This window comes from Gobius niger (genome assembly GCF_951799975.1).
Source record: "Gobius niger genome assembly, chromosome: 3".
NCBI lineage: Eukaryota > Metazoa > Chordata > Actinopteri > Gobiiformes > Gobiidae > Gobius > Gobius niger.
In genome coordinates this window covers 31,554,078-31,567,988 of record NC_136854.1, presented here as the reverse complement: position 1 = coordinate 31,567,988, position 13,911 = coordinate 31,554,078, and the positions used below count along the sequence as shown (strand labels likewise).

Here is a 13,911-nt window from a genome sequence, read left to right as displayed (position 1 = left end):
TTTTTAAAATGAGCACTTACATTCCAGATGTTGTGTGTATGAATTGTGTGTTCAAATGGTTCCCAAATGTCTTCGTTTGTAAATAAGTTGATACATTTTGGTGGTGTGACCTGGTTTGAAGGTGTGATGGAAGTTTTTATGATGGTTTTGCAAAATGGGTTTGAAATAATTTTGTGAATAGTGAATTCTGTAAATATTTATTTCTTAATTATAATAGAGCTACTGTCTGTACATAGAAACAAAGTAGACTTTTTTTTGTTTTTCTTTTTGTGGCATTATCCAGTGTTTAAAGCCACACTGTGAAGAGTGTTATGTTACATGCCAGCAATAACAAACGTGCTCCAAATGATCAGTGAGAGTCTTATGTATTTATTCATAAATGCATTTGGAAAAGGATCATATGTTTCTTTACCTTTTGGCTATAAGCAAAGGAGAAACATCTTCATGGAGACGTGATGTCCTGCTCGTTTTATTTCATTGAATGAGTGAACGTTACGCAGTGTGGCTTCAAGTACAATCCCTTTCTGTGGTCCTGTGTTTACAATTACATGTATGAACTCGTGTTGTATCTGGTCCAAATGCTTTATTTTTGTATTTGGTTGAAATAACAGACAATTTAAACCTGTTTGGCGCTGCCTCCGCCTGCTTTATTGTTTCGTTTTTTAGCTTTTGTGATCTCGAAGGCGCCTTTGAGAAGCTGCTTTGAGGCTTATGTTTTTCTGCCTGTAGTCAGAGCAAAGCAGCAACATCTCTATGAAAATGAGCTGGTGACGTCCTGCTCCTAGAAAAGTTCTAGTCCGGTCTGAAGGAGCATGAACAGAACGAGAATAGCCACACATTAGCAGTGCGTAAAGGGTAGAGTTTCAGATGGGCAGATAAAGTCAACTTGTGTGCATCAGTTTTCCTCTGATTGTAACATACAGCTCGCACAGCATCTGGTTGACAAGCCCTGATGACTGTTTTAGATGTTCAATAACTTCATGACTTTGGTGCCTCAGACCCACAATTGCCCTCCAAGTACATTTTGATTCATTCTTTAGGGGCCTTTTCCTGCTGTGGTGGCATCTTCTGGCTTGAAAAGTGCACTACACCTGCTCTCCTGGGGTGAAAAAGTGTCTCAAATTATTGCCTCAGCTCGTTTGGTTCACATTTCTGGATGAGAATAAACTTAAGTGACCAGGACAGTCCCAGTTTTGAACCCTCTGTTCCATGTCCTCGTGTGTTCCTCCAAAACCATTGATTTGTCCCAGCGCTGTCCCAGGTACCGCTAAAAAAAAGGTTGAGTATGTTTGAGAGTTGCATGTGGGACAACAAACCTAAAACTCCCGACGTTACATAAAAAGCAACATCTATTAATAACTGTAGGCTAAATTGTGGGTTAAAAATTTAGAAAATAAATGTATTTTTCCATTTCAAAGGAAACCACTGGTCTAATCAATTAAATGGACCAATGTCATAGGAAATGTTTTAACATGGGGGGAAATAACCCTCACAATTTGGCTTCTCCCCATTAATTCCCCTTGTGTCCCAGTTTTAAATGTGGAAAATCTGGTCAGAGTGTAAGAGGCTAACTGTACTAAATAATGAGAATAGAAACTAATGAATGACAGCCTACAGAAAGCGGTCTCAGAATGAAGTCACTGATCACGATGAAATTGTCACGTGACCTTTCTTTATGGGTCACAGCTCGACTGAGGCGTTGCTTACTGCGATTGATAAACGTGTCGGCGCCTCGGTTCGTTCAGCCCCTCAGCAGAAAAGGGCTTGACACAAAAACAAAGTCGAGAACCAATGGTGAGACTGTTGTTTACTGGTTTAGATCTTCATTACACGTCTTTATGGGCAAAAAGTGAAATTGCTATCATTGCACAGTATCAACAGTAACATTTGCACTTTAGGATCAATAATATACTGTATATGTGGATGTATTTATTTACACGGTTCAAGGTTTGTTCCATATTACACTTAAAAGTAAGATACAGTATTTTGACATGGTTTTATCTATCCATGCCATTCATTAAAACTGGTCTGTACGAGCCTCGAGTGAAAGGCTAGGACAAGAAAGGTGCTTTTTCTAATTTGTCATTGTTCCTTCACAGATTCTAACTCTCTGGTTGGTTAAAGCTACAGCCAATGAGAGCACGGGAGACGGGAAGCGGAGGAGCGTTGTTCATTATTGGACTTTAGTGACGGCTTCGTGGATGGACTGAGCTACGTGGTCGATGTTCTTGGAGGTGAGGCCGCACATGTTGATGCGACCGCTGGCCATGAGATACACGTGCCTCTCCTTTATCATGTACTCCACCTGTTTAGCTGCGGACACAAGGAGGAAAACGAGAGTGAGGCTTGGATTTGATTACTTCAATATCCTAGGACCAAAGAACTTCAAAGACAAAATCCTCATGAGGAGCCCTTGGGCACAAACTTGGGATAAAACGGTTTAATCTTTAGTGCAACTCACGGTTGAGTCCGGTGAAGCTGAACATGCCGATCTGTGCGGTGATGTGATCCCAGGTCCCGGGAGTACCGAGAGCTATGAGCTTAGACCTGAGCTGGTCCCGCATCAGCAACACGCGGTCCGCCATCGTCTTCACATTACCCTGCCTACGGAGGAGAATAAATACAGTTCAGTTTAATACACTAACATTATCATATGCGACTATATGCTAATAAAACACAAATGAAGGAAGGACTAACTAAACTTCATAATGTCAGAGACGTTTGCAGTATCACATCATATAGCAATGCCTAGTTTCACGTTGAGAATAAGGTAAGTGTGTGTTTTTAACTTTTCAATGGCGTCCACCACAAGCAGGAAATACATTAAATGGACCTAGGAGGAGTTCAGCCATTAGTTTAGTTTTATCTTTAAAAGTATGTAGGATTTTTGTATGTATGTAGGAAATAGTAAATGCACATAAAGGCCAAAAAATTATCCATGTAAACAACATTTTAAAGGTGCATTATGTAGCTTTATTAGTATAAAAAAAAAGAGAAAAAAAAGTAGGCTTCAGTGACAAGTATGGCACCAATACTTTTCAACCTGGATGCCTTAGGATCAATTGTTTTTAGGGTTGTTGGTAGGTTTTCTCTGCTGATGGAACCGTTTCCATGGTGACGCATACAGAAAACCAACCAGAAACCTAAAAGTAATTGATTCTGGAGCCTTATAGAGGACACTGATGGAGAATAAAGGTGCTATGCTAAGCACTCATGCAGCCACTGGGTCACTGAAAGGTCAAATATGCACCAACATCTTTGTTTTCAGGATAAAAAGTTGCATAATGCACCTTTAAATCTTTCCACTCTGGGACCTAGTTTTAAAAATGATCCTTTACACCCCCCAAAACACTGGCTTTATATGAGTGATCATATTTTTGTGTTTAGCTACTCTGAACCCCCAGGTAATTGAATACATTGACAATGTTAATTTCACTGTGTGGTTTTACCATTCGGCGAAGAGCTCTGGACAGTTGAGGGTTTTGCTGACGATGCGTGCGCCCTGAGACGGAGGGTTGGACCAAGTCGTCCTCACGATCTTCTCCATCTGGGACAGGATCCTCGTCAGGTTATCACTGTCCCGGGCCACCACCGTGAGGTTACCCACCCTCTCATCTGCAGCACAACAGCAACACAATCAATACAGATCTACTAATTAGAACAAGAAGAGGGTTGTTTTAGGGCTGCAAGAAGAGACAAAGTAATTTTCCCCACATTTTTAAGCTGCCGTGTGTTATATGTGTAAATATAAGTCAGATCTCAGTCAGACTTTAGTGATTTTGTAATGCACTGTTCAGCGGACTCACTGTAAAGGCCAAAGTTCTTGGAGAAGGACTGAGCCACAAACAGTTCAAATCCCTGAGACACAAAGTAACGAATGGCCCAGGCATCTTTCTCCAGACTCCCGGACGCAAAACCCTGGTAGGCGGAGTCAAAATACACAAACAGGTTCCTCCTCTGAAAGAAAAAAGGAAGATGACATTAATACAGCGCTAATGAAAGATTATATTAAATAGACTATATTGTGCCATGTAGGTGTTTCATTCATCTGGTCCATGTTTTTCCCACTGGATTCCCAAGTAAAGGCAACCTAAGTTCAGCTGTAGTGCCTTTGTTAAACCACCAACCGCTCACTCTACAGCCAGTACCTTTAATCAAACAGTTTTCAATTCTTATACCTTCATGATTTCTGCGATCTTCATCCACTCGTCCTGCGTGGGGTCGGTGCCCGTCGGGTTGTGAGCGCAGGCGTGAAGCACAAAGACGGATTTCTCTGGAGCTTTCTGTCACAGGCATAAACAATAAACATTTTCATTAAAGGGACTATACAGAGTAAAAATGTTAAAAGTATGCATTTTCTTCCCCCTACATGTTCCAGCCATGTCCTGAGGTGTAGAATGAGCCCAGACCTGTTCACCACAACTGCCTCTAAAATCCTGCACAGTCAATCAAAACCTTGCTACTTCGGGTCCGAATTGGCGTCATGCACGAGCTTAATATAGAAGGTGCAGTTACACGTATGACCTGAGGTGGCAGTATTGAGTATAAAATGGCCAACTTGCATCTAGCGCCTTTAATGATGAAACTCAAAGATGACCTTTTTGTTGTGATGGGAAATATATTACTGTCCAATGTGCATTTAAAAAGATTCACCTCCAAATCATCAACGAGTCCATCCAGGTCCAGTCCCCGTTTGTTGCCGTCCCAATAGTGATATGGACGGATGTCTTTGAAGCCGGCATCAGCGAAGACACCGTTGTGGTTCTCTGGGAGTGAAAGGGACATTCACTTATTAAAAACAGATGAAACACTGTAAATCGACCGTTAAGTTTTTGCGTTACTGACCCCATGTGGGCGCAGAGACGTAGATTGGGGTGGACGTGTTGTTGGTGCCGTTGTACCAGCGCCGGAGGAAGTCTGCCCCAATCCTCAGCGCTCCAGTCCCGCCCAGGCACTGCACCGCGCCCACCTGCAGTCAGACATTAGTGCACATGTAATAAGATGTAAAGCTTTGCTTTAAAATCCCCAGAGTCGCAAGTATTTGAGTACAATTAATCACAATCCAATGGTCGCTGTTAACAAACAACAAAGGCTACAATTATTTAGGCGACACAAAATAACCAACTAACCGAACTCTATGAGAACCTGTTAAGGCTGTAGTTTAGGGCTCTGCAAACATGTTCTGAGAAACATGTGATTTTTCTATGAGAAGAGAAGTTGGTATTTCAGTCTCTCAAAAATGTTTATGTCTCAGTTTTCGGCAGCCCTCATAGTTTTACTCTCTAGTCTTTTGGAAAAAATGTGTTTTAGTCTTGGTCACATTTTAGTCATTTCTAAATGTGATTTAGATTTTAATCAAAGGAATCTCAAAACTTTAGGTTTAGTCTAGTTTTAGTCATTTTCATTCATTCAATCATTCACATAAAAAGACAGTGTCAGAGTCCGTTTAATTTATAAAAGTAATTAAGTGTTAGTATTTCAACAAATTAAGAAAATCTACATTTTAGCTGCCCATCGCCTGGGCAAATAGTTGAACATTGTCTACAAATGCAGATGGCCCAAACATCTAAATGGCTAAGCAGGACAACCAAAAGGTCACCCTTATTGCAAATACTTGTCAGAACAATCTCAAGTTATCAAATTAGGGCTGTAATTGCAAAATACAAAGATATGTGACTGAAACCCATGAAAAGTGCCCGCTGCACCCTTATTTAACCTTCCCTCATCTTTCTCTCTGCGTGTTTTGTTTCATAACATCTTTGCTCTTTTAGAATCGGAGCATATACTTTATGTTGATCGCAAAACTCAGACTTCAAGAGGTTATTCTGGGTCAGAATCACTTCTTGAGGCTTTTAGTTTAGGTTTAGTTGCTTTTTTTTCTGACAAACCTTTTTATTCAGATGTTATTTGTTACACAGATATTCACCAGATTATCATTTGTTGGTCATTGAAATTTCCACAGCCATATTGTTATTTGTCTGATTTTCTGCCTCCTCGACCTTTCAAATCTTACATCCTAAAATGTACATCCATAATACTTGGGAGAGAGGCACATCCTGGGGCAATGACATTTGAGAGACACTAAACTAATCCAGGCAGTTGAGGTAGAGGGGTACACAACAGGTTTTATATGCGATGTCCAATGAGGAAGTGAAACAAGAAGCATCACAAAAAACGTGATGATTTTGCTGAAAACTAGATAAACCTTTCAGCAAAAACTTGAATTATGCAGCCCTACCCAAAGTACTGCAGTAATCTTTTTTGAATTAATTTTGCAGAACTGATTTAGTGTTCCCTCCTCCTCCTCACCCGGTTGTCTTTGATGGCGGGGCTGTCGTCTCCAAGAGCTACTTTAGACGCGGCGGACCTGAACTCGGGCAGTCCCAGGATGGGCAGGTACTCGTGGTTCAAGCTCTCGTCCTCCACGATCAGACGCTCCACTTTCTTCACCACCGGCAACACCCAGGGAAGGCAGTCATCCGTACGGTACGCTGCAAGTGGCAAACAGCGCAAAAAGTTCATCTTTGTATTTATATGGGAATAGAAACAGGAATACAAGTGGCTTTACAGTATTTACACGTTTTTACCCCAGCATAGCAGTTGCATGGTAAATTGAATCTCTAAAAGTTCAGTTGTGGTCATAGTTTTCCTGAATCAGTTCTATTTTTGACTTGTTTTTGTGTATTTTTGTAGTTTGTAGTATTTGACAATATTGAAATAGTTTAATAAATGTCTAAATAATATTGCTAGATTTTTTTTTTTCATAACCATGCAGCCTTATACCCAAGTGATGTTTTTTTTTTAAATAACAGAAAAGGCACTTTAAAGTTACTTGTCTCCTGCATCTCAGTAAGGAGGTCTCTGAGTGGAGAGCGTGCATGCTGTCCTTGTGTACGAGTGGTAAGCATGCATTATTAAGCCTGTATAAGCTTGCATGTGGATAAGTATAAGGCAACACACAAAGGCGAGTATTAAACTTTGACACAGAAATCTCTCTGGGGTTAACTCAATGAGGTCGTAAGCTTCTTCACGACCCACTGATCCATTCCGCATTTTAATTATTGAGCTCTGTGTCGTGTTGCTGCAAGTCGGAGCGATTGCTGCCAAGAGACACAGCACCTTTTAGCGACAAAATAAAAATTAAATGGATGCTTAAGCTAGCTACGAGTGCAAATAACAAATCATTATTTATTATTATGGATACCATGATGCATACATTAAACAGAAACACTTCCGATTTGTAACAGCCGCTACGCAATAGAGATCTCTTATGCAGTTTTACTTTGCTTCAGTGTTACATAACCTCACCACAGTGGGTTTGTGTTTAAGCACAGCTCCTCATTTGACTCCCTAAGAACTCCATGAAGCCTGTATCACGTATCACACTTTGAAGTCTGCTACGTCAGGGACGAGGGGCATCACAAGGTCAGACTACGACTGCACCAAATTGGAAAGATACGTTTCATGACAACAAACCAGGACTAAATCTGAATTAACCAGGAACTAAACTAAGTCTAAATTGGGGCTAAGTAGTAATAGGCGTATTATTAAATATTCAATGTATTACAGGAGGAACGAAAGTAAATATAAAATGTAAACGAACAGTAACAAAAAGCACATAGTAATGTATAAAGAGTTGTACTAGAACCAAACATCTGCTCACTGAATACAGTATCAGATACAAATGACTTTAGAGCGCATACAAACATAATTACAAAGCTGATAACAAAAAATCTTCATAAAAGGTGAGTGGATTCTGAGGCAAATTTGAGTTGCCTCATCATTCATTGTTGTAACATAAATAATCAGGTGTTTTAGCTTTGGCTTTTAAGCGACAAGGTTTAAAATAGAGCTTGTAAAAGGTCCAACCACTGATCTGAGCAGTCACAAGGCGAGGTCACGCTTTTTCAAATCCCATTCACAACATCAACAATTCAGCAGCTGTGAGCTAATTTGTTGCTAGCTTCAATGTTAGCATGTTGCGAAGGTCAAACTATTTCTCCTGTTCGTAAACATGCGTACAGCCATTATTACAAGTTTATGTGAATAGAGTACGTTGACATAATAATTGAGATCCAAATGCAAAGACGTGGGAAGCAGTTCGTCCATTCATTCTCACAGTGACGGCTACTTAGCATTAGCCTAGCATTCGCTGTGGAGCTCAATAAACGTAAAAGGCGTTTCGCTCGGCACGCAGGGCTTTAATATCCCTCTTATTTTGCACTGTTGTTGACATGAAACAATTAAAAACGATAACTAAAATATCGCATATTAAGTTTTAGATCAATAGCTTAGAATATTGCTCGTTTACTTTGGTGTTAAAGAACGTTTGGGATAGTGTTGTTATTGCCAAATTCTGTATAAACTGGGGAATGAGGTAATCTATATTTTTACCCCTACTCTATACAATATTGTCTCGCTTACTATGAGTGAAACTCTAAATCAATGACGTATCATCACTTTAACTCAATATAAAGCTGGGTTTATTGACAAATCAACATATACAAAACCCACTCGGACGAAATGCCTAGACTTTATTGAGCTCCCTTTAGCTTAGCATTAGCATCCCTTACCTCCAACTCCGAGGTTCACCTTCTGTGGATGCTGATCGTCTCTGAAATCGGCCGTGAGTTTGAAGACAGCCACCGGCGGGGCTTGGGGCACGTCTGTGAACGTCGACATGGCTCTGCAGGAGAAGGCTCACGGTAAAAGAGAAACTTGGATGGAGTTGAGAAGTCACCGAGGTAGGGTTGAGTGCAGTGGCCGGAGGAGAGAGCAGAGACGCGGGGGCCCGAGTTCAACCTTCAGCCGGTGCAGGACAGACACAAGCGGGCGTGACGCAGGGAGCCAATAGGAGAGCACGTACAGCAGACGTAGCTGACGAGGAGCCAATCAGGATGTGGTAATCGCAAGTAAACGTATGGGAGTGATTTGGCTACACAAGTTCTATGAAATATCCGATGGCATGCAACTCTTTCCTCAGTGTCTTCTCATTGTGTTTGAATGGCTGCTAAACATAAGACTTTCTTTCTAATATATTTTGTGTAATGCCTATCATCAAAAATGGCAATTAACCTTTTACATTTACACAAATGGCTTTAATGTTCTTTTAAATAGCCTACCGTACACGTGTGTCCTGATCGAAATGGGTGTTGGTTAGCCATCAATACTGACATGTAATGCCGTTTTTTCCCCTGCATGTTTTGGGGAAGACCTGTTCCCAGTGCGTGTTGGTCTTCGCCAGGGCTGCCCTTTGTCACCCGTTCTGTTATTAAACCTGGGACTAAACATCATCCTTCATTATTTTCAGTGAAAAGTTGGTAGTATAATTCAGTGGTGTAGTCTACGTGATACGCAGGTATACGCCGTATAACCACTAGAAGGCCTGCAGAATTCCCGTAGTACCACTACAAAGTGGGAAAAGATACGTATCACTCATTTGCGCAGCGTTATTTTTGCGTTTTCTGTCCGTTTGGAGACCAGCACAAACTCCACCAAAAACTATTTTCTCCCCTGAAAACAAGAGATAACAGACTCATCCCTCTCTCTCTTTTTCTCTGTCCCTACCGACAGACCGACTGTTCCCTCTCAGCTGTGCTCGTGCGCAATTGCGCACAGCTCCGGTGTACATGAGCACAAAAGAATAGCTCATAATGATAGAGGCTGGAGGAGTCGCGTACGTCTCAGCTAATAGACACTTTCCCTGTTCATCCCCGCTCTGGGAGTCCACAATGCCGAACGCTTCTCTCTCTCCCCTGTAGCAGCGCGTGAGAGCGGTTTTGGGCAAAGGCAGTGACTGGTGCAGGCGGGTAACAATCTGTATTACAAAGCGCTGAAGTCCACGGGAAAGACCGCGTAGACTGTTCGAAGTGTGCGTTTTACTCTCAGACACTGAAGCTGTCCCTTGACAGAGACTGAAAAGTGGATGTGCCCCGCCCACAGCGCTGACCGAGCCACGCGCGCTCCTGTTTGTTAAAGTGTGGGTTTTCATATAAAACAGGAGTTCATATTCTTTGCCTGGCCCAACGGGGTCGGCATTTATTGAACTGCTCAACGTCAGGTCATTGCCTTGCTCTGTGGCTCACTACCCAGAGTAGCCCTTGTTCGCCCCCTAGTGGCGGGTGTAACATGCATCAACATACAATATTACATATTGTTACATCCTTTCTCTTTTAGAAAGTTCCTTTTTTCTTTCTGTCTTTCAGCAACACATTTCTCTTAAACATTACCAAAATAAAACAATGGCTTCAACTTCTCAAAACACTGTCTTTTTTTTTTTTTTTTTTTTTTTTTAAACCCCGAAACGCCCATTTAATTAGTAAAGTCCTTGTAGCGCTGCGGCTGACGAACAACTCTACCACATCTGGTTGTCTTTGGCATCTCGCTCTGAGTTTGAGGGTTCAGCTGGACTATTACAGTGTCTGTTTGGGTATCTGGGGTGTGAACAGTCTCTATGTCAACAGCCTCTGTTTGAGGAACAACATGAGCGCGTCTGAGGTGTCTACGGTTCCTCCTGAGAACTGCACCCGAATCCATTTCAATCTCATAGGATCTAGCGTCAACCGGTATTTTCACCTTGCCCAGCTTCCATTTGGTGTGAGGCTCAAAAGGCTGTACCCTTACAGTGTCACCTGGTCGTAAGGCGTCTAGATCCCTGGCTGATCGGTTGTAGTATGCACATTGACGCTGTTGGTTGTCCAATAGTGCCTGTTCAGCTTGAACCACTTTAGGCTGGAGAAGGCTGCTTCTCGCAGGTAGCAGAGTCCTTGTACGACGGCTCAGCAGTCTTTGAGCTGGGCTGCTCTCCAGTCCTTGTGAAGGTGTGTTGCGATGGTCCAAGAGTGCGAGATAGGGGTCTTGCCCAGAATCTTTGGCTTTGTGCAACAGTCTCTTTACAGTTTTAACGGCAGACTCTGCCTTGCCGTTACTCTGTGGGTAACCTGGCGATGAGGTTTTGTGGTCAAACTCCCACAGTTGGCTGAATCTTTGGAACTCTTGAGATGAATATTGAGGTCCATTGTCTGAGACTACTGTGTTGGGAATGCCGTATCTAGCAAAATGTGACTTTAGCTTCTTTATCACTGTAGTAGATTTTGTGTCTGGCAAAAAGTCTATTTCCCAAAAGTTGGAATAGTAGTCAACTGTTACATGGTAGTTCTTGTTGTCGAAGTGAAATAGGTCAACGCCTACTTTGGCCCATGGCCTGCTTGGCACATCATGTGGGTTAAGCGTTTCTCTGTGCTGTTTGTCGTCCACTGTCCTGCAGATACCACAGTGAGCTATGTGTGTCTTTATGTGGTCGTTCATGCCAATCCAGTAGACGCATTCTCTGGCTCGTCGAAGACATCCTTCTGCACCGATATGTGAGGAGTGCAGGCGGCGGGTGATGTCCTTCTGCAGTGATGATGGAATAACCGCACGTTCACCTCGAAACACAATGCCATCCTGATGACTCAATTCTTCCTGGAATGAGAAGTAGGGTTTGATTTCCAGTGGTATGGCCCTTTTGTCTGATGGCCATCCCTGCTTCATCAGTCTGATTAACGTTTGTAAAGTTTTGTCATCTTTTGTAGCTGTTCTGATTTGGCTTAGACTGTCACCTGAAATGGGTAGGTGTTGCACCATATTAACAGTCTCTATTTCAGCTTCTACAGAGCTTAAAGATGGGCATTCTGAGAGATATGCTCTGCTTAAAGTGTCAGCTAGTAACATGTCTTTGCCAGGAACATACACTACAGTCAGGTCGTATTTCTGAATGCGTAGCATCATTCTTTGAAGTCTCTTGGGTGCACTCAAAAGAGGTTTCCTAACTATGGTCTCTAATGGCTTATGGTCAGACTGTACAGTAACTTTGCGACCATACGTGTACTGGTGAAACTTCTCAACACTGAACACCATAGCTAGAAACTCTTTCTCAATCTGGGCATAACCCCGCTCAGTTTGTGTGAGTGCTCTGCTTGCATAAGCGATGGGCTTACCCTTTTGCATGAGTGCAGCTCCCAAACCTGTGTCCGATGCATCACATTGTACTACCAGGTCCTCCTCTGGGCAGTAGTACTTCAGAACAGGAGCATCTGCAATAGTCATTTTTAGTTTCACAAAAGCATTCTCATGCTGCTCCGTCCAGTCCCAGTCTGTGTCCTTATGTGTCAACTGTCGCAAAACTTCACATTGGTCTGAAAGGTGCGGGCAAAACTTAGCCAAGTAGTTTACCATACCTAACAGTCTCTGTACCGCCTTCACATCTGTGGGTCTCGGCATGTGTTCAATAGCACGAACCTTGTCCGGATCCACTTTTAGTCCGTTTGCTGTTAGTCGGTGCCCGATGTATGTACACTCACTCTTCCGCAGTTTGAACTTGTCTGGGTTCAGTTTAATGTTCTTTTGTCTGCACCGCTCCAGGAACAGTTTCAACTTCACATCATGGTCTCGTTCTGCCGCTTCCTGAGTCTCACCCTGACCTGTAATGAGCACATCATCCGCAATAATGTACAGACCAGGTAACCCGTCCAGTGCTTGGGTCAGTTTCCGCTGGAAAACTTCCGGTGCCGGACTTATTCCCATGGGCATCCTTAGCCATCTGAAGCGACCAAATGGAGTGGAGAACGTAGTCAGATAGCTGGAATTCTCTTCTAGCTTGACATGCCAAAACCCGCTTTTGACGTCACACACTGTGAACACTTTAGCTTTAGACATATCTGGGAGTACGTCCTCAATGGTTTGTAGTGGAAAGTGACTGCGCTTGAGTGCCTTGTTGAGGGGCTTTGGATCAATGCACACTCTTGGTTTACCGTTTTGCTTTTGCACAACCACCATGCTACTGATCCAGTCAGTGCTACAATCCACTGGCGTGATAATACCTCTGTGCTCAAGGTCCTGAAGCTCCTCTTTCAGTGGCTTCATCATGGCGACCGGAACACGTCGCTTTGGGAGTTGCACAGGTTTCACACTCTCATCCACCTCCATTTTGTATTCTCCTTCCAGACAACCGTCTCCTGTGAACACATCTGTAAAGTCTGTCTTTATTTGTTCCAGTGTCCATTGTCCTTTTGTGTCTCTCTCCGTTGTCACAATACTGTCAATAGCCATAATGTTTTCATAGTGTACTTTTATGAGTTTCATAGCCTCACTGGCTCTCTTACCAATCAGTGGTACCGTACAACCTTTGTCAACAACCTGAAACTCTAGCTGGTACAGTTTTTGGTTTCTAGGGTTTCTTAATTTCACTTTACATTTACCCAGTGGCTTCACTTTGCTGCCATTGTACATCACTAACACAGACTTTGTATCTTCAAGCTTAGCATCTGTGTTGAGCATGTTGATAGGCAAAACATTACATGTAGCTCCACAATCAATCTGAAATTTTACAATATCTTTCCCTAGGAGCATGCCTGCAAACAACTGGGTGTCTTTACCTTTGTTAGAGTCAACAGCGTTTACATTTTCACTGTCTGCTACATCTCTAACACACAGTATGTCCTCATATTCACTTTCACATTCAGTAACATTGTGCACAGATTTCTTCTTCCTTGGGTCAATGCGGGCTCTACACTTAGCCGCAAAGTGGTTTTCCTTACCACACTTTTTGCATGTCTTTCCAAATGCTGGACATTTCTGTTTGCTTCTCTCATGCGTCCTGCCGCAAAACTTGCAATCCACGGTGCTTTCCTTCTGCTGGAAGCGCGAAGCTCCTTGCACTGCGTGAACTTCTTCCACTGCGTGCCCCGCTATGGCCCTGCAGTTTTCCCGCGATAACTCAGCAGCTCTGCAAAGTTGAATGCAAGTGTCCAAAGACATGGCCTTCTCCCGTAGCAGTCTCTCTCGCATGTTACTGCTGTTAATCCCACATACGACCCTGTCACGAATGAGCGAGTCTCTCAACGTCCCAAAGTTGCATGTTTTTGCGAGCAA

At 42.7% G+C, this 13,911-nt stretch overlaps 1 protein-coding gene across 1 annotated transcript; it reads right to left on the bottom strand.

The window, feature by feature from the left end:
- Positions 1-2,082: 2,082 nt before the first annotated feature.
- LOC306960865 (aspartate aminotransferase, cytoplasmic-like) lies at positions 2,083-8,835 on the bottom strand. The gene is made up of 9 exons (XM_079553463.1): positions 8,574-8,835; positions 6,310-6,491; positions 4,846-4,969; positions 4,654-4,766; positions 4,179-4,283; positions 3,807-3,957; positions 3,450-3,615; positions 2,462-2,604; positions 2,083-2,313 (listed from the first exon to the last, which is right to left on the bottom strand). The coding sequence occupies exons 1-9, from the start codon at positions 8,680-8,682 to the stop codon at positions 2,174-2,176; spliced, it is 1,233 nt and encodes a 410-aa protein (XP_079409589.1). The 5' UTR covers positions 8,683-8,835; the 3' UTR covers positions 2,083-2,173.
- Between the last annotated feature and the right edge of the window lie 5,076 nt (positions 8,836-13,911).

Excerpts from the sequence above, each read along its gene's own strand:
- LOC306960865 (XM_079553463.1), bottom strand. The coding sequence starts at position 8,682 with ATGTCGACGTTCACAGACGTGCCCCAAGCCCCGCCGGTGGCTGTCTTC. Across the intron at positions 4,284-4,653 it reads GACTCGTTGATGATTTGGAG|AAAGCTCCAGAGAAATCCGT; the intron begins GTGAATCTTTTT and ends TGCCTGTGACAG. Across the intron at positions 2,605-3,449 it reads CCAGAGCTCTTCGCCGAATG|GCAGGGTAATGTGAAGACGA; the intron begins GTAAAACCACAC and ends TCTCCTCCGTAG.